This window comes from Plutella xylostella, chromosome 22 (genome assembly GCF_932276165.1).
Source record: "Plutella xylostella chromosome 22, ilPluXylo3.1, whole genome shotgun sequence".
Classification (NCBI taxonomy): Eukaryota; Metazoa; Arthropoda; class Insecta; order Lepidoptera; family Plutellidae; genus Plutella; species Plutella xylostella.
In genome coordinates, this window is record NC_064002.1 from 5504238 (window position 1) to 5524128 (window position 19891).

A 19891-nucleotide genomic window follows, 5' to 3' on the forward strand; every position below is an offset into this window, starting at 1 on the left:
GATTCATCATCTGATGAAGAAGAACCTGTGTATGCAGTTAACAGGAATGATGAGCATAATCGGAGGATGTTAATAAATAATCAGTTTAATAGATTACATCGTTAGTTTTAATTTTGTTTAATTTCAACTTGTTAAGAATTAACTAATAAGATAAACAATAATAAGCCTGAGTCTGTTTTGTTGTGTTTGTAGGGAGCGGTGGTATCTCAGTCAGGTAAGCGCCCGCTTCTCACGCCAGAGATGCGGGTTCGAATCCCGGCGCTGACATGTACCAATGAGTTCTTTTAACTTAAGTACAATGTATACCATCGCTCATACGGTGAAGGAAAACATCGTGAGGAAACCTGCATATCTAGATCTAGCAAATCTAGATATGTGAACCCACCAACCCGCAGTGGACCAGCGTGTTGGGAAAATGGTCCAAGCTTAGGAAGGCAGTTTAGACCTTGGGGATATGCACAACGGTTCCATTCGAGAGAGCCAGGTGCAGGTACTTACACCCCCACAGAGAATAGAATAGAATAGAATAGAATTCATTAATAAGATAATCAATAATAAGCCTGAGTCTACTTTGTCGCGGGTTTTATTGATGATAATATTTTGGTCAATATTTGGAGGAACAACAGACTTAGGTCCTATGACATGTTGACTTTGAGTGCTTTGACAGAGAATGACGGCTACAATGTACTCGGTGACGGCTTCAGTCCGACAGCTAGATTTGGTATTGCCTTACATAAAAACGTTTCCCACAATAACTTTGGGGATAATTATGTCTCAAACGATTAGCAACCCTAATAACATTAACAATGACCGACGATTTGATGGTGCAACACGTTGCAGTAAAATGTTAACTGTAACGACTCTGTCATTGCTAAGTTTAACCTTAACTATTACGATAACCGGGATGTTGATGCAACCCACCCTAAGAGTCATGGAAACAAGGGCTTGAAAAGTGTTTATAATGTGAATATTTTGTTTCAGAGCAAAGAGTTTGAAATCCATCTTCAGATTGGTGAGTCGCTAGTGCTGTGCGTTGAGGGTGTCAACTCAAATGAAAACAGAGATCTTTGGACTGAGCTGCCGAGAGAGGTGAGATACTATGAACGATTTGTTTCTGTTTTTTTTTTCAACTGGCAAAGGATGGCGCTCTAATACATTGTTGCCAAAGTTTTTCAAAAGATGCCAAATAACTAACATTGTATTCGTTAAAATAAGATACGGTGTGGAATGAATGAGAGTATGGCAGAGGATATGGTAAAATCTTAGAGTATGTATTTGTATAGAGGAGAAATGGCCGTGTTCAGCATTCTCCTTCTCACTCAAATCATAGATGTGGCCACAAAATAAAAAAAAAACCTAATTATAGGGAATTCTAACTTACGATTATTATAAAAAATAATACTTGACATATCGTCGGTTGATAGGAAAAACACACTATATAAGGCTGATTTTTCTAATATAAAACTTTTTTTATATTTGTTTTAAATATAATTATTGATTATACACAAACTGAGTGGATTGTATGATTGATTGATTTTGTCCGATCGAAACAACCCTCTTCAAAATGTGCCGAACACAATTTTTGTATGCTTCTTTGGTTCCCAATTTGTAGGTCTGGTAGGGTCTATCCATTTTCTTAATGTTTTTTTCCTGTCGGAAACCTATGAATCAGAGATAAATGGGTGAGCATGAGCATTATGATTGTGGGCCAAATATGTGATGGAGGTTATTTTTAAAGGAAACACCTTAGTATTTTGTAGCAATACAATAAACTTGATATGCCTATACAGAAGAAACCAAACATTTATTCAATTAGAATTCCCAGAATCTAAGTTGTTCATCTATGTTGCTCATAAATGTCTCACACTCGTTAAGTGATGATAATAATAAACTTAATAAACATCCACAAATCACTAGCAAATTAACAATAAATAACTTTTAGAAAATTATTGTTGTAACTGTCAGCCTTTGTTTGTCATAGTATTCATTGTTTGGCAAAGAGAACTGCCAAAACTGACGTAAACAGGCGCCAGAGCAAAAAGGACAAAAAAACCTGTACAGCTTAACGTTTCTCTCTTACGCTTAATGTAGCTAAGCGTCTCTTTTTCGCAATGTCTCAACTGTCACGATTATACCCCTGTGGGTAAAATAGTGTGACATGACGCACAAACTCAACCCAATAAGCTTCAGTTCAGACCCCTTAGCATGAATTTTCATCGTGAACGTGAAGTAGAATTCATCGAGTAATTTTGTATGAAAATATGAACAGCGCCCCTGGTGGTCGATAGCAGAACTAAAATGTCCCTACAAAATTCATCGAGTAATTTCGCATCACGTTCACGATGAAAATTCATGTTAAGGGAACAGAACAAGAAACATAAATGGCGATAATGTGTAACAGGAATTTATTAAGATAGCCCCGAGTTTATCTATGAATGTGTACGTAATTAATAATAATGTTAATCCTTTTCCAGGGCTCGGCAAAGGTCCGAGACGCTATGGCGCTGGAGCAGAACGACAAGCTGCTGGACTGGCTGCTGCAGAAGCTGTTCGACATCGCGAAACTGCCGCACCCGCATTCTAGACAGGTGCGTCACACTTTACTAACAGTCCGGTAAGAAATGAGGTTATTTCTATCTGGAGATCATTATAATTATACATAGGTATCATAATATCCTGGAAACTTCTACTACTCATGTGTCTGTCAAAGTATCTGCCAAGCTTCCCTAAGCTAATTAGACAATTTTTCACTTGTACCAACTCTATTCGTAGACGTGCTACCATATTTTGGGCTTCAGCCATGTCATCATCATCACCTTCAGCCCTTATCAGCCTCTAGAACGCAATGCCATTGTCTTATGTTCAACGCAAATTTTACATTAAAACATTCTACCAGTAAAATGCTAACCTATACTGTATAACTCCAGGCGACCAGCATCTGGCTGCTGGCGCTGCTGAAGAACTGCCCTGCGCGCGCGCCGCTCGCGAGCCGCCTGCAGCCGCTGCAGGACGTGTTCATGGACTTGCTGTCCGAGAACAGCGGTAAGTACTGCTATGTACTGCTGGCGCTGCTGAAGACTATCGACATCATGAGAGATGCTGGTGTTTTATTTAGAAAAAATACTGTACGATGTGCTGTTGTACGTGTTGGCCCAATAAATATTTGTGCAGGAAATATGAAGTGAGGTAGAAAAATTTGAATGATCATGTTTAAAGCATATGACATAATATGCGTCTGTGACTTCACGTGCGTAATGATCCCCCCCCCATAAACAAAAATAGAATTTTCGTAATAAACTGCAATAGCCCTAGAACCTAGATAAGGTAAATGGGAAATGGGAATAGTGTGATAAAAATCCTTATTACCGAGACCACTACTGTAACTGAAGTCATATAGCGCTGCACTTATAGAACTATATATCATATAGTAAGGTATAATAGGTTACTTCCCGCTTTTACCGAAAACTTCAGTATGGCGAAGACTCTGCTATGAATTAAACTCATTGTGTGCAAAACCTAAACCTAACCATCAAATTCCAGAGGTAGTCCAAGACGTGGCGAGCAAGGGCCTCAGCCTCGTGTACCAGAACTCTGCAGAGAGCCAGAAAAGGGCGCTACTGGACCAGATCATAGAGCAGCTGACCAGCGGGAAGAGATCCGTGGCGCAGGTCACCGACGACACCAAGATCTTTGAGGAGGGACAGCTCGGGAAGGCTCCTACTGGGTTGGTCTTTACTTTTATTTTCATAAATGTAGAGTTTTTGCATAAACTGAGATAATTGCGTCTTTATTAGTCAAAGACGAGGCCAGAAATGGCCTAGCGCCGCAGCACGGGTCCGTTACAGACGTCGATAAATTCGCTTAATCCGCGTTCTACCAATCACAGCGCTGTATTTACGGCCAATCGCGATATGAAGACGTTTATTTACGTGCATGTGGCCATGATAACGGACCCGTGCAGCCGACGCTGGTGAAAACACTCGGCCGAGAGCCAGAAGAGGGCGCTAGTGGACCAGATCATAGAGCAGCTGACCAGCGGCAAGCGGTCCGTGGCGCAGGTCACCGACGATACCAAGATCTTTGAGGAGGGACAGCTCGGGAAGGCTCCTACTGGGTTGGTCTTTGCTTTTACTTTCATCAACTAGGTATTTGTATCTTGTGTTTTTAGCTAAGAATAAATGGGGTCGAAGTGATATTCATTTGTTTCTCCAAATTATATCGTGTCTATGTCTAATACGTATACGTAAGTATCAAATAAATAATAATAATAATAAGTAAATAACCCGACCAAAATGTTGGACGTACTCATGATATCTCGCTCTAATAGTAGGTCTGGCAAAACTCCCACGTATCAACGGCAGGCATTTCCATTTTGTTTGTTTTTATCACGGGAAATCATTAGCATAAATAGTAATAGTTATTTCATGTATCGACTAGCTGTTGTCCGCGAGCATAGCTTTGCCTTTAAAAGATTTTCCTAGTAAAACTAAGCCCCAGCTTCACCATACTCTGTTAGATTATAACAAGGGATTCATTGTTGACTTTTGACACATCTGTCAAGAATTTGATATGGAGATGGATGACATTACAATGTACCTAACAGGGGTGTTAACGATCTAACAGACTATGGTGAAACTAGGCATAAGTAACATAGCCAAATACCTAACACCGTCGTTTATCCGCAGCGGCAACTTATCTACCTACAAGGAGCTATGTTCACTCGCTTCGGACCTCAACCAGCCGGACCTTTTGTACAAGTTCATGCACCTCGCGCACCACAACTCCGTCTGGAACTCCAAGAAAGGTAACTTTATATACAGGGTGTTATGTTTTTGTTCATCGTATTTTTTTTAAAAAGACGTATATATATTTTGCTAATTAAACTCCGTACGGAAAAAAGGCTCTTTGGTTTTGGAGAAGAACGGATGACAGAAACTTGTGAGCCATCTTTTTTGAAACTCAAATTGTAGGGATTTCATATTCTGAAAATTACCTATCGCTCCTGCCTCAATATACATAATCACTCGCTGCTTTTAATCACCTATTTAAACCTTCCCACACAGGCGCAGCGTTCGGCTTCCAGTCGATCGCGGTACAAGCGGGGTCGCAGTTATCGGAACAGCTGCCTCGCATCGTGCCGCGCCTGTACCGCTACCGGTTCGACCCGACGCCGCGCATCCAGCACTCCATGACCAGCATCTGGCACGCGCTCGTCAGCAACACGCACGCCACTGTGAGCATGTGTTTATGTGTAACTTACATGGAGCGAGGAACAGGAGCGCTTGCAGTCGATCGCGGTACAAGCCGGGTCAATGTTTTTTAGAATAAGCATATTTTTGATGAAAATAATTGAATTTTTGATGCCAATAATTGAATTTTTGATGCCAATAATTGAACTTTCGACGCCTATAATTGAATTTTTGATGCCAATAATTGAATTTGTGATGCCAATCATTGAATTTTGATTTGGAATTTACTCTTCTTTATGATCCTTCAGTATTGTCATGTCATCGACATCAGCCAATAAATCACCCAATGCTCAGGTTCCAGATTCCACAGTTATCATTCCCAATACTAACCTCCGCATCCCTCAACAGGTCCAGAAATACCACAAAGAGATCCTCGACGACCTCATCACGAACCTCACCTCCCCGCAATGGCGGGTCCGATCATCCTGCTGTGGCGCCGTGTCGGAGCTGCTCGGGGGGCTGCCCGGGCTGGCGGGCGTGTCCCCGCGGCTGCCCGAGCTGTGGGCGCGGCTGTTCCGCGTCATGGACGACGTGCACGAGGCCACGCGGCACGCGGCCACCGCGGCCGCCAATACACTGTCTAAGGTTAGTTGTAGTTTTTTTATGTGTTACAGGATGTTCAAAAATGGTGTTTTTACTTTATTTGTCGGTATGTACAGGATGGTCAAAAATGGTGTTTTTACTTTATACCTATGTGTGTACAGGTTGTTCAAAAATGGTGTTTTTACTTAATGTGTATGTACAGGGTGTTCAAAAATGATGTTGCATCAGAGGTTTAGAAACTCGTTCAGGAAAAGTTGTTCAGTTTTTAAACACCCTGTATCTAAAAATGGTGTTGCATTCGAGGTTTAGAAACTTATTCAGGAAAAGTTCATTTTTTAAACACCCTGTGTCTAAAAATGGCGTTGCATCCGTGGTTCAGAAACTCGCATAACGTCCCCCCACAAACTGCGGCAACTTGTGTTGTCCTCTTCACCTCCCTCGGGCTGGCGGCGGCGCGGTGTGTGTGCGGCGCGTGTCGGAGCTGCTCGGGGGCTGCCCGGGGGGGGGCGTGTCCCCGCGGCTGCCCGAGCTGTGGGCGCGGCTGTTCCGCGTCATGGACGACGTGCACGAGGCCACGCGGCACGCCCCCACCGCCGCCGCCAACACAGCGTCTAAGGTTATTGGTAGTTTTTTATGTGTACAGGTGTGGTAATATGGTTTTGCAGTGTTTTAGAAATTCATTCAAGAAAAGTTGTTCCGAGGTATAGATCCGGCGACCGCGCCCGCTAATACACTGTCTAAGGTTATTGGTAGTTTTTTTATGTGTACAGGGTGTTTAAAATAGGTGTTGCATCCGAGGTTTACAAACGCATTCAGGAAAAGTTGTTCAGCAGTCAGTATATGCCACGACGGGAATGTTATAGGTTCTGAATCAGAAAAAGTTTAACATTTATTCTGTCACCTATGTGTCACCTACTCACAACTACATCTACCTACTGTCAAAAGATTCATGACATTTTCTACTAGAGCCGCTACTTTGTACGTGACAAAATGTAAACTGTGATAGTTTGATGCATAATGTTCTAACTAAAGCAATACATATTTATTATAATAATATTCGTGCAATAAGGTTCTTTTTAATTTAACCCTTTAACCAATTTTATTTTTTCCGCAGGTGTGCCTGAGGGCGACCGACGTGAGTCAGGGCAAGGACGGGCGCATCGTCTTGTCCGCCATATTGCCTGTTCTGCTGGAGAATGGCATCACTAATGTGGTGCGAGAAGTCAGGAATATCAGGTATTATTCTCTCTGCTTTTTACGTATACCATACACTTTTTAAGCTGATACATTGCATTGATAGAATTTTTGTACTGTATATCATCATAAGACAACACTCATCTATGTTCTTAGGCTCCCTGTACAGAGCGGTATGCAATGTCACACTCTGTATAAGATTATTGTCAATTAGAGATGTCAGGATGTCAGGATGTCAATGAATACATAACCGATACGTATAAAGGTCTATAATGTACTAAAGCTTAAACTTATAATAGTCGTAAATGTAATAATCGTGTATTTACAAAGATGTCACGACTTCCTTAATTGAGGGCGCGCATGTACGCGCTGTCATCAAATAGTCTCATGTATGAGTGGCTCATACATACTGCCACCCAAGAGAACGAAAGCTACCTAGGTTAACTAATTAACTGAATCAAGGTTAAGTCTAGTCTTAAATATTTACATGTCATCACGTTAGTCAATGTGCAGTAACAATAGTTTAGTGCAAGTTAGTTCTATTCCTAACTATAACTAATTACAAGATCTAATGCAAAATATCTCAATCAAATGTCACTGTATGGTCTATCATGAATGAGGACGTCGATTTATTTAGATTGTTCACGGATTGATTTGAGTCACAACACTTCACTGGTGAGGCTACTTGTATATGACAGGGCACTACCTCATTAGCAACACTGCACTTGCACTCACTCACTCCCGGCCTCCGCCGGGTCATCTCGATCGGAGGCTCCTCTCGCGTACGCGGCCGCTTCTTGCATCTTTGCTTTAATTTATACAGGGTGTACAAAAGTATCACCGCTACTAGTGCTGATGAAATACTGTAGTTCACGATGTGGTGAGGTAGCTCATCATTAGTGAATACGTCTGGAGTTTGTGACTTTAGTATATCAATTTTCTGCTGTATGTCATTATATAGTTGGGTATGGTTTTCTGTGTTAACTGTATAGTGTGGCAACGTCGTGTTGATGATCTCATTCAGTGGGGATGATATAAAAGGTTTTATTGTGTCAATCTTCGGCTGTACATACATTCGATTTATAAAATCATAGTGTGCATGTATGCTGTAGGTGTCTCCTTTCATAACACAACCCTGACCTAGTGCAATGATTCCCGTACCTTGTAAGCGTTTCTGCGATACTCCAGCTGGGCATAAAATGCGAACGTAGCATTCCTGGCAGCATGTAAACAACCAAGAGTCGCGTGCGTGTAACTTGACCTATGTGTCTATGCATTTCTTTGTCTCAGACCGTCAGTAGGTATTTAATGTTATTAGGTATTTATAATCAGACGCATGTCGCATAATGAAAGACAGGGTTTTTAAGGGGCATAGCAATTTGATTGTCATTTTCTTCCATGGTTATAAAAGTAACGGTACTCCGGTACTCCAACTAGGAAGTGTCCCGGTGTCAAAACGACGTCATCCTCAGTACATTCATACAGAGCCTCGAGTTAAGGCAAGCCTCAATGTGTCAAAAGTATCGAGAACTCTTCAAATGTCAATTGGTTGACAGCACAAATTGCAATTTGTGCTGTTCCTGCAAGTAGAACGTCTCCTAGGCTCCACAATCTTCTTGTTAAGGATATGTCAATTTGTCATTTGCACTGCAATTTGTGCTATTCCTGCAAGTAGAACCTCTCCTAGGCTCCACAATCTTCTTGTAAAGAATATGTCAATTTGTCATTTGCACTGCAATTTGTGCTATTCCTGCAAGTAGAACCTCTCCTAGGCTCCACAATCTTCTTGTCAAAATATATATGTCAATTTGTCATTTGCACTGCAATTTGTGCTGTTACTGCAAGTGGAACCTCTCCTAGGCTCCACAATCTTCTTGTAAAAGATATGTCAATTTGTCATTTGCACTGCAATTTGTGCTGTTCCTGCAAGTAGAACCTCTCCTAGGCTCCACAATCTTCTTATAAGGATATGTCAATTTGTCATTTGCACTGCAATTTGTGCTGTTCCTGCAAGTAGAACCTCTCCTAGGCTCCACAATCTTCTTATAAGGATATGTAAATTTGTCATTTGCACTGCAATTTGTGCTGCCACGCAACCCGACGACACAAACGATAAAAAATGTCACTAAACCCGTTTGCCGTACGTTTCGCGGGGTCCAGCTCGATAGCTCGAAGGACCAATGTACAGGGCCCTGAGTGCGAGTTTTTTCACACTCAGGGCCCAGAGCGGTGTGATCCGGCTCGAAGGACCAATGTACAGAGCGGTATGCAATGTCACACTCTGTATAAGATTATTGTCAATTAGAGATGTCAGGATGTCAGGATGTCAATGAATACATAACCGATACGTATAAAGGTCTATAATGTACTAAAGCTTAAACTTATAATAGTCGTAAATGTAATAATCGTGTATTTACAAAGATGTCACGACTTCCTTAATTGAGGGCGCGCATGTACGCGCTGTCATCAAATAGTCTCATGTATGAGTGGCTCATACACTCCCCACGATACGAATTCTTCCAAAAAGTTTTTTAATCTGCCGCTATCAAATCAGTATTTGCTGATAGATCCTCGCATTAAATCAGTTCAAGAATACTGCTTATGTTCGAATAAAGCTCCTTTGTCATTCCTTCTATGTACTATTAAACCTTTTTTCTCCCACCAGCCTCCAAACAGTCTCCAAACTAGTCACCACAGCGGGAGAGAGCCTCAAACCCTTCCTTCCGAACCTCATCCCAGCTTTAGTAACCGCGGCCGGTGAACTGGAGTCCGCTAAGCTGTCCTACCTGAGTACTGCGCTGGGCAGCGACCATGACACACGGGAAATGTTGGACGATATGAGAGCTAATGCTGCCAGGCATCATTACACTACTGATACTGTTGTTAAGGTATGCGAGACGACAGTTTGAATCCTACTGCTGGATAGGTATTGTTAGGTGGACTGTAATAATTGTATTGCGGTAATGATGACGTTGCCGTATCGTAGAGGCCTTAGCCTTAGTTTTAAAAATTCAATTAAATGTATGAGTTATTTGAAAAAGGCCGTGAATTAGTGTCTCACAACTGGCCATACCGAACTGTTTTTTTACTACGACTTGCACCCTTTCACACTACAGAAAGATTCTTTACAGCTTTTATTATCATTATTCCTTTCCAGTGCATGCCGTACATCGACATCCAAGTCATGACAGAAACTCTTCCGAAAATGTTAGAGCTAACAAAATCACCCCAACTGGGCACCAAAGTGGCTTGCTGTCATTTCTTCATTCTGGTCACACACAACTTAAGACAAGAACTGGAGCCGATAGCTGGCAAGATCATGTCCACTCTACTGAACGGATCCTTCGATAGAAATGCGACGGTCCGGAAGAATTATACGGAAGCTCTGGGACAGATTTCTGCGTATGCTAAGGTATGTAATGCTCCTAAAGATTACATTTGTTTTTGGAAAATCGATTCTGATTCTTAAGATTGATTAAGTTGAGAAAAGATTACAATATTTTGAAAATTTACATGATTTATGTGTAATATAAATTTAAATGGCGGATGATAAACATTTATGTTATTACTACACACGATAAAATGATATTTAGCGCTAGGCAGTATAACTCTCCAATGGGAACACCCAAATATTCCGAAAAACTTTTTTCCGAATTTGATAACCCCGAATATGTAATTTACGAAATATTGCAATACCGATTTTTTAAAATACCGAATTATAATTATCACGAAAATTATAATTTCGAATATTGTTATTACGATTGTTAAATATACGAATGTTAAAAAATACGATTACTTTAATATACGAAAAATAAAATACCGATTTATTATAATCACGAAAAAGTCAAATCCCGATCGGAAATATGATAATTCGTGATTTTGACAAAAAAAACATAAACGTCTTTAAAACTTTAGAACCAAAACCAAAAGATAGGTGCGACGACGAGCAAAGCGAGGAGGAGCGTGTTAGGTGCACATAGATATCGAAAAACAAAGCGGAGCGCAGCGAAGCGGAGCGGAGCGTTTCAAATATAGAGCAAAACAATTGCTAGCATTTTTATGGTGTTTAAACTTAAAAACCTTAGGACCTAAACCTAAAGATAGGTGCGACGACGAGCAAAGCGAGGAGGAGCGTGTTAGGTGCACATAGATATCGAAAAACAAAGCGGAGCGCAGCGAAGCGGAGCGGAGCGTTTCAAATATAGAGCAAAACAATTGCTAGGATTTTTATGGTGTTTAAACTTAAAAACCTTAGGACTTAAACCTAAAGATAGGTGCGACGACGAGCAAAGCGAGGAGGAGCGTGTTAGGTGCACATTGATATCGAAAAACAAAGCGGAGCGTTTCACATAATATAGCTTAAAAAATATTGTTTTTATACGCATTATGCTGCATTATTCATAATAGATAACCATTTCTTGTTAACTAAGAAACATTCGGGAATTTGTATTTTCGGAATATTAAAACTTCGGGATTCGTAATTTAAATAATTCGATATAATAAAAATCGTACTTTTGAAACATCGAAATAATAATATTCGGAAAATTGACTTTCGTCATTTTAATAAATATGTTGTTTGAAATTTCGTTTATAAACTATTCGTGATTTTCGTTATTCGGAAACTTAAAATTCGGGATTGTGAATTATTCGGAACTATGAAATTCGAAATTTTAAAAATCGTTATTTTCATATTCGTAAAAAAGTAATTCGGAATTATGTAGTGTACCCCTCTCCAATAATATATTATTTTCCCACAGAGTTCCTCAGTAGAAAAACTCATGAAGAAACTTGTGAACATATACGAGACAAAAGACGATAATATCTCAAAGTCGGTTGTGGCGCTGATACTGAAGTCCGTCTCCAAAGCCAAAATAGAGCTGATCAAAGACAACGAAGAGATCATTGCGCCAATGGTGTTCCTCGCCATGCATGCACCTAAAGATGATGGTAAGTGTGTAACAAAGTGATCTGTAATTTTTGTACGCTCATTATTTGGCGCGCGTAACGCTGCCTATTGAATTTCATAGTTTTTGATAATAAATAATTATTTGACATGTCTTGTCGTGCAAGTCACAGAGCTAGCAGGGGGCAAAAAACGCACACGTCAAAACGTAATCGTAAGAAAGACTTGCGTCCCCCATTTATGGAGAATCTGAACCAATGTGGACTCTGTACGTACACTCCTTTGATAAACAGTAGTATATTGTGTACTGTTTATAAAATTTCCACCATAATTATACCTCAACCTCATCGCTTCTATTACCGTCACAGAATCAACAGCAACAGTAGAGATGTTCTCGGAGCTCTGGACGGACATCAGCCCGGGGCGCGAGGCGGGGCTGCGGCGGCACCTGCCCGCCGTCCGCGCGCGCGTGGAGGCCGCGCTCGCCTCCAGCAGCTGGACGCAGAAAGTGCAGGTGAAATAACAAATATCTTTATCACCTAACGAGTACAGTGGTGAGACAGTATACTCGGCCGATGCTCGACCAATAAGTGACCGAGTGCTTTGCCGAGGACACTGACTCGCCATTGTACTCGTTAGGTGTAATCGACTCATAACACACTGTTTAGTGCGAGTGTTTAGTAGACGTACGTCGTACATTGCTGCGCTTTTGAATCTGCCATACATACCTAGCAATGTAGGTACGTCTACTCGCACTCGCACTAAACAGTGTGCGACAGTAGAGATGTTCGAGGAGCTCTGGACGGACATCATCCCGGTGGGAAATAGTCCAAGCTTAGGAAGGCAGTTTAGACATTAGGGATATGCACAAAGGTTCCACTCGAGAGAGCCAGGTGTAGGTACTGAAACCCCCACACAGAATCCACAGCAACAGTGGAGATGTTCTCGGAGCTGTGGACGGACATCAGCCCGGGGCGCGAGGCGGGGCTGCGGCGGCACCTGCCCGCCGTCCGCGCGCGCGTGGAGGCCGCGCTCGCCTCCAGCAGCTGGACGCAGAAAGTGCAGGTGAAATAACAAATATCTTTATTAAGGCCGATTAGTGGGTCGATTACACCTAACGAGTACAGTGGTGAGACAGTATACTCGGCCGATCCTCGACCAACAAGTGACCGATAGTGCTCTGCCGAGGACACTGACTCGCCTCGTTAGAGCGAGGCCCCATTAGTGTGTTGTGCTGCGTTGAGTTGCGTCGCCCCAAAGGTACGATCCTCTCAACGTCCCAAAAATATATGGCAGTAACGACGCTGCGACGACGCAACGCACTAGTGGGGCCTCGCTCTTAGGTGTAATCGACTCATAACACACTGTTTAGTGCGAATGTTTAGTAGACGTACGTCGTACATTGCTGGGCTTTTGAATCTCGTTGACGTACATTGCTGGGCTTTTGAATCTGCCATACATACCTAGCAATGTACGTTATGTACGTCTACTCGCACTCGCACTAAACAGTGTGCGACAGTGGAGATGTTCTCCTAGCTCTGGACGGACATCAGCCCGGGGCGCGAGGCGGGGCTGCGGCGGCACCTGCACGCCGTGCGCGCGCGCGTGGAGGCCGCGCTCGCCTCCAGCAGCTGGACGCAGAAAGTGCAGGTGAAAAAAACATTGATTAAAGTCTGTTTTTTAATCTCAGAAACTATATCGGCGATACGGCTCGCGACCTATCACGTGGGTACAAATATACAGCGAAAAGCGGGTGACGCTTGCGAGTCACCTCTGACTACCCCTTCGGGGATTACAGTCGTGAGCATATGTATGTAGATACTAAATTGACAGATTCTGTACGGTTCATCAACTGTCTAATGTCCCGCGATTTAGTCACGTATCGTTGTATTGGCGGGACAATCGGCTGTTGATGAACCGTTCAGAATCTGTCAATCTAGTAGCAGAGATAAATAAAACAGACTTTAGGTACTTAAGGGACGAGTTTCAACTCTAAGGCTGCCTGTCCACCAGAGCGGAGCGGTGTGCGTGGTAACAATTGACCAATGAGATTGCATAAAAACTCCGCTCGTGTGCAATTTGCGCCCCGCTCATTGGTTGAAAATTTCTGCCCCATAAAAAGAGTAAATCTAAATTTGCTTATTTCCAGGCGGCCAGTGCAATTAAGACGATATGCCACGATGTAAGAAATAAAAAAGGCCATAAAATTGTGTCGATTTGTTAGCTCAGTAGCTAATAATGTACCCATGTACCTAACGTAAATACCTAGTTATAATAGAAATGCACCTATCACTTACCATATTAATTAACGTATTTATAATTAGAGTAATTGAGTATCCTACTATAAGGCCCGTAAAGTGTTCAGTGCCAGATGCAATATCATTTTACGGGGCTTTCATGCATTTGCATTTGAAGGGTGCATGAAAAGTAGTACCTTATTAATTTCGATTCTGAAGGCAGAAATAGCAGACATCAATGAGCCGCTTCTTTACCTGTACCCTTTATTTGCCGCCAACGCCAAACACCTCTTCAATCTACAAAAACTTACATTAAAAAACTACTTCCCAGGCCGTCAGAGCAATATAGTCGATGATCGTAGCTTATACCTGGATCTTTTATTCGACGGAATTCTGACAGTTATCTACTTTTGACATGTCAGAGATCACAAACCTTTTTTGGCTGAGCCCTTTTTTCAATAATGATCGTGAGTAATAATTACGTCCCTTTACATCACAAAAATAATATACTTAATTAAAGTATAAATTAATAAATAAAGAAAAAATATAATTGATTATTAAAATATCTAATCGATCATTAAATAATAATAAGAGCGGTGGTAGCTCTGTCGGGTAAGCGCCCGCTTCTCACGCAAGAGATGCGGGTTCGAATCCCGGCGCTGACATGTACCAATGAGTTCTTTTAATAAGTACAATGTATACCATCGCTCTTACGGTGAAGGAAAACATCGTGAGGAAACCTGCATTTATCTAGATTTAGCATTTCTAGATATGAGAACCCACCAACCCGCAGTGGACCAGCGTGGTGGGAAATGGTCCAAGCTTAGAAAGGCAATTTAGACCTTGGGATATGCACAAAGGTTCCACTCGAGAGAGCCAGGTGCAGGTACTTACTACATCCCCAAAGAGAATAGAATAGAATATCTAATCATTATTAATACTTTAACCGATTATGATGATACTTAGACTGCTCAATGTAAGCCATAAAAAAAATTAATAGTGGCAATTGGTTCAATCGTTTCGGAAATATGCGTGGACAAACATTATAAACATATATACATCTATAAAATTTTGCAAGTATATTTGTTTGTTGTGCAGTCCCAATAATCTTACATAAGTACATACAAGTATGTACCGAATAAAGAATCTTTTTTTGAAATCGATTAAAAAGGTTTACTATCCCTGAATTTAGTAGGAAGTGATGCCAGCTAAAGAATAAAATAAAGTAATTAATATGAATTCCATGCATTATCTGTCATTTTATTTTTTTATTGCCCAGAAATGGATCAAAATTTTTCCTTTTTTCGGTTAAGAGCTTTTTAAGTGGCATCACTTTTGAAATGTCAGAATTCCGTCGAATAAAACATCCAGGTATAGTTATAATTTGATAAATTCAGTATACTACTATGTCAAGGCCAGGCGTAATAGCATTTTACGAAACTTACATGTATTTGCATCATCCACCAACGCCAAATTACTCATCAAACTATTTATTTAAATTATTAATCTATTTCCCAGGCCGCCAGCGCAATAAAGTCGATAATCGTAGCTTGGTTATAATTTAAGAAATTGAGTGTCGTACTATGTCAAGTCCAGGCGTAATAGCATTTTAAGATACTAAGAGTGACTTACACAAGACATTTAAACGTATTTAAATCTATTGCTCACTTGCTTTGACAGTATATTAATTTATTTATTTATTTTCTTTAGTATAGTGACAGAGCAAGACATTAAATACGTTTAAATGTCTTGTGCAAGGCACCCTGATACATGTATTTGCATATTCCACCAAGGCCAAATTACTCATAATTTTTTTTTTAAAGTTATTAATCTATACCCCAGGCCGCCAGCGCAATAAAGACGATCTGCCGCGACGCGGGCGGGCTCGGCGCTCAGAGAGAGCAACTAGTGAGAGCCCTACTGGCAGCAGTCGCCGGCAAGACCTTCGACGGCAAGCAGCACGTGCTGCACGCGCTGGCCGACCTGTGCGAGTGAGTATACACATTCTACAGGGTGTTATCTGCTACTTTTTGCAACACCCTGTATATGACACTAGATGCCACAAATGCATCCTCTATATGATGGCGAGCTGATCTTCCGCATTAAGCTACAAAGGTGGGCCATTATAGCTATTAAGCCACTTAAGCTCACGCCAGAAAGCCAGTAGACGACCTGTGCGAATGAGTCTACAGACATTCTATCTATCTACCTTTCTATATACATATCTATCATGGCGAGCTAATCTTCCGCCTTTAGACTCTAAGTAGGGCCATTATGCGTAAAATACCTATAAGAAGACTAGCTACATATTAAGGCACCCATGCTCACTCCAGAAAGGTACTAGACGACCTAGGTTGCTCATGACTTCCCGGAGGGACCCCGTAGATCCGAGGGTTTTTGACCGTAGTGTCTCTACAATTGCAATATAAGAAGACATGGGAGGCTGTTTCATCTTCCTTCATGTAACTTCTGCAAAGAGGAGTGGTGGTGAGTTTACACCATGTTGCGTACACACATTCTACCCAAGTAACATTTTTGGTTTTAGAAAGGTTTTGAAAAGGTTCTAGAACCTTTGTATGGAAATCTACTCGTAAGTCTTAGAAGGCTCATCAACGTTATATTAACCTCCTGAGTGCAAAAAGGGCCCACGTTTTAGAACCTTTCTGAGAGCTACAGCAAAACCTATAGCTCTCACCCAGAACCTTTTGATCTAATTACACAGAACCTAAATACAACCTGCACAACCTTAATTTAACGTTAACATAACCTTGGAAGACAGCTTTTAAGTTCTAAATTAGTCCTGGATGTAACTCTACTATAACTTGAAACATATTTGATGGATATTTGTAATGCCTTTCCAGGACTCTCGGGTTTTAAAATGTCTCTGTGTAAGATTTTATAATAATTATAATAAATGGCGCCATTAACTGACACTTTCCAAGATTCAAAATGGCTAACTTGTAAGTGTTGTATTAATAAAAAATACAGTAAGTAGTCAGGCTGAAGTCAGGAAATATGAAAAACTTGTGCGACTAGCACTTTATCGTGATACTTTAGGATAATAGTTCTGTATACGTGACGGGCCTTTTGTAAATAATAGATTTAAAGATATTTTAATTTAAAAAAATAGATAAAATTTTATGTTTGGTGTAAAGTTATATTAGAAATAATAGTACTGTCTATTTTAAAAAACATATATTTGGAATAGTATAGCACACGCTACTGAATTTTCCCCTAATTAATTAAAATGTATCTTTTTGCTAAGTTTTTTTTTTTATTTCGGTGAAAAAATATGGCGGCTGTTCGGAAATTACTAAAAAGCATTAAACATATTTTGAGGATGCCTCTAAAGCTTTCAAATATCCTTGAAAGACTTAAATCATGCCTTTAGCTCATAGCCAGTGCTTAATGCTTTTGGTTTTCACCAAGTAGTCCTAATTTGTTTGCCTAGACAACTCTCATCAGCCTAAAGGTTTAAGATAGGTTTTAAAAAATACTTATAAGTGATTTCAACATTCCATAACTTTATGGTTGTATCAAGGTTAAAAAATTAACCTTAAGCTCTCACTTTAGCACAAATGCTAGCTTTTCTAGAACTTTATCAGGAGTCTACGACAACTATAAGATCCTAGAACTATATGCTCTTGAAAGACAAGTTAAAATAACGTTAATTTAAACTCTTATCAGCAGCTTCAAGGTTGTATTATTAAACAATTGGTTTTAGGACTTATTAATCATTCTCAAGTACTCAATATGACCAGATAGCAAAGCATTAACCTTTTCACAACCCTTATAAAACCTAAAGGTATTTCTTACAACCTAAGCTCGAATGAAATGTTACTTGGGTATCTATCTGTCGATCTGCCGCTTGTCGGACGGGCTCGGCGCGCAGAGGGAGCAGCTAATGAGAGCCCTACTGGCCGCCGTCGCCGGCAAGACCTTCGACGGCAAGCAACACGTGCTGCACGCGCTGGCCGACCTGTGCGAGTGAGTGTATATGTCGCAGGCATCTGGTTTAATCTCCTGTTTGATTGAACCGCTAGCCCGTTCATTGGATGACGCTATTCAGTTGTATGACTAAAGGACAACTCGTCAAGTCGTTGATTGTAACGTTCGACGTCTTGACTGAACGTCATTCAGCGGAATCGTTGAATGGGATATAGTATAGCAACTTTGTAATGTCTGGTTAGGGTGAACATGACCAGACAAGAGTCAACAAAAAGACTATGTTACAAAGCTCTTATCTCACAAATTAACTAAACAATAACAATAAACGTACCTTCATATTTTTGTTTATAATTATCCAGTTACGCCCAATTTTTTCTTTGACACTATCCGCTCGCGGCGTAATAATAGGTAAATCCATGTTGTCACACTATTTTAACACAAATACCGCACTTTAAAGCTAATTTATTTGCAAAAAACTAATAATATAAGTGCTTTTTGTGTCAGCTGTTAGCTGTTAGACGCCATATTTGTTTTGTTCACCACCTGACTGATTTTAAGTCAGCTAACTAGTTAGACGTTTTGTGACGCTTGTGCAATCAACGTTCGGCCTAGTCATACAACTAAGCAGCGTCATCCAATGAACGGGCTAGCGGTTCAATCAAACAGGAGATTAAACCAGATGCCTGCGACATATATACCTTCTATATACCTATCTATACATGATGGCGAGCTGATTTACCGCCTTTAGACTCTAAGTAGGGCCATTTTAGCCATTTAAGCCACCCAAGCTCACGCCAGAAAGCCTTTGCGAGTGAGTATACACCTTGTTACACACGTAGTGTCATACACGTAGTCTGCGGGTACGAAACTTGCGACGGGTCGAGCCACAGCGAGGCGACGCGACGGCGATGTAATCAAATGCATTCAAATCATAGCGTTACCGCGCACCTAAGAGTCTAAGGTGGGCCATTATAGCAAATAAGCCATCCAAGCTCACGTCAGAAAGCTACTAGACGACCTAGGTTGCTCGAGGGACCCCGGAGATCCGAGGGATTTGACCGTAGTGTCTCCACGCATTTGCAATGTAACAAAACATGGGAGGCTGTCTCATCTTCCTCAATGTAGCTTCTGCAAAGCGGAGTAGTAATAAAGTCGATCTGTCGGGCGGTCTCGGCGCGCAGAGGGAGCGGCTGGTGCGGGCATTACTAGCGGCAGTGGCGGGCAAGACCTTCGCCGGCAAGCAGCACGTGCTGCACGCGCTGGCCGACCTGTGCGAGTGAGTTATAGACATATTATATGACGCTAGATGCCGCAAATGCTCTCTCTCTCTATCTACATAGATATATATGACACTAGATGCCACAAATGCACTCTCTCTATCATAGCGAGCTGATTTTCCGCATTTAGACTCTAAGGTAGGCTATTATAGCCATTAAGCTACCTAAGCTCACGCCAGAAAGCCAGTAGACGACCTGTGCGAATGAGTCTACAGACATTCTATCTATCTTTCTATATACATATCTATGGCGAGCTGATTTACCGCATTTAGATTCTAAGGTTAGCCATTTTAGCTATTAAGCCACCCAAGCTCACGCACGCCAGAAAGCCTGTGCGAGTGAGTATACACCTTTTTACACACGTAGTGTCATACACGTAGTCTGCGAGTACGAAACTTGCGACGGGCGAAGCGACAGCGAAGCGGATGTAACCAAATGCATTAAAATCATAGCGTTGTCTATAAAACGGGCGACAACAGAGCGCAATAAAGTCGATCTGCCGCTTGTCGGGCGGGCTCGGCGCGCAGAGAGAGCAACTAG

At 41.3% G+C, this 19891-nt stretch overlaps 1 protein-coding gene across 3 annotated transcripts in view; it reads left to right on the forward strand.

Moving 5' to 3' along the window:
- LOC105383030 (proteasome-associated protein ECM29 homolog) overlaps window positions 1–19891 on the forward strand; it is a 41930-nt gene that overhangs the window by 15453 nt on the left and 6586 nt on the right. Inside the window, exons 19-32 of one of the 3 annotated variants that reach the window (XM_048628859.1) lie at window positions 982–1089; window positions 2475–2588; window positions 2928–3042; window positions 3541–3724; window positions 4686–4804; window positions 5064–5233; window positions 5598–5834; window positions 6907–7028; window positions 9652–9874; window positions 10144–10398; window positions 11744–11933; window positions 12809–12954; window positions 14039–14071; window positions 15969–16117. In XM_048628859.1, coding sequence (XP_048484816.1) covers window positions 982–1089; window positions 2475–2588; window positions 2928–3042; window positions 3541–3724; window positions 4686–4804; window positions 5064–5233; window positions 5598–5834; window positions 6907–7028; window positions 9652–9874; window positions 10144–10398; window positions 11744–11933; window positions 12809–12954; window positions 14039–14071; window positions 15969–16117 — 2165 coding nt within the window. Of the gene's footprint in view, window positions 1–981; window positions 1090–2474; window positions 2589–2927; window positions 3043–3540; window positions 3725–4685; window positions 4805–5063; window positions 5234–5597; window positions 5835–6906; window positions 7029–9651; window positions 9875–10143; window positions 10399–11743; window positions 11934–12808; window positions 12955–14038; window positions 14072–15644; window positions 15664–15968; window positions 16118–19891 lie in introns of all 3 variants that reach the window. The other 2 variants (XM_048628861.1, XM_038122430.2) reach the window with 2 other exon arrangements.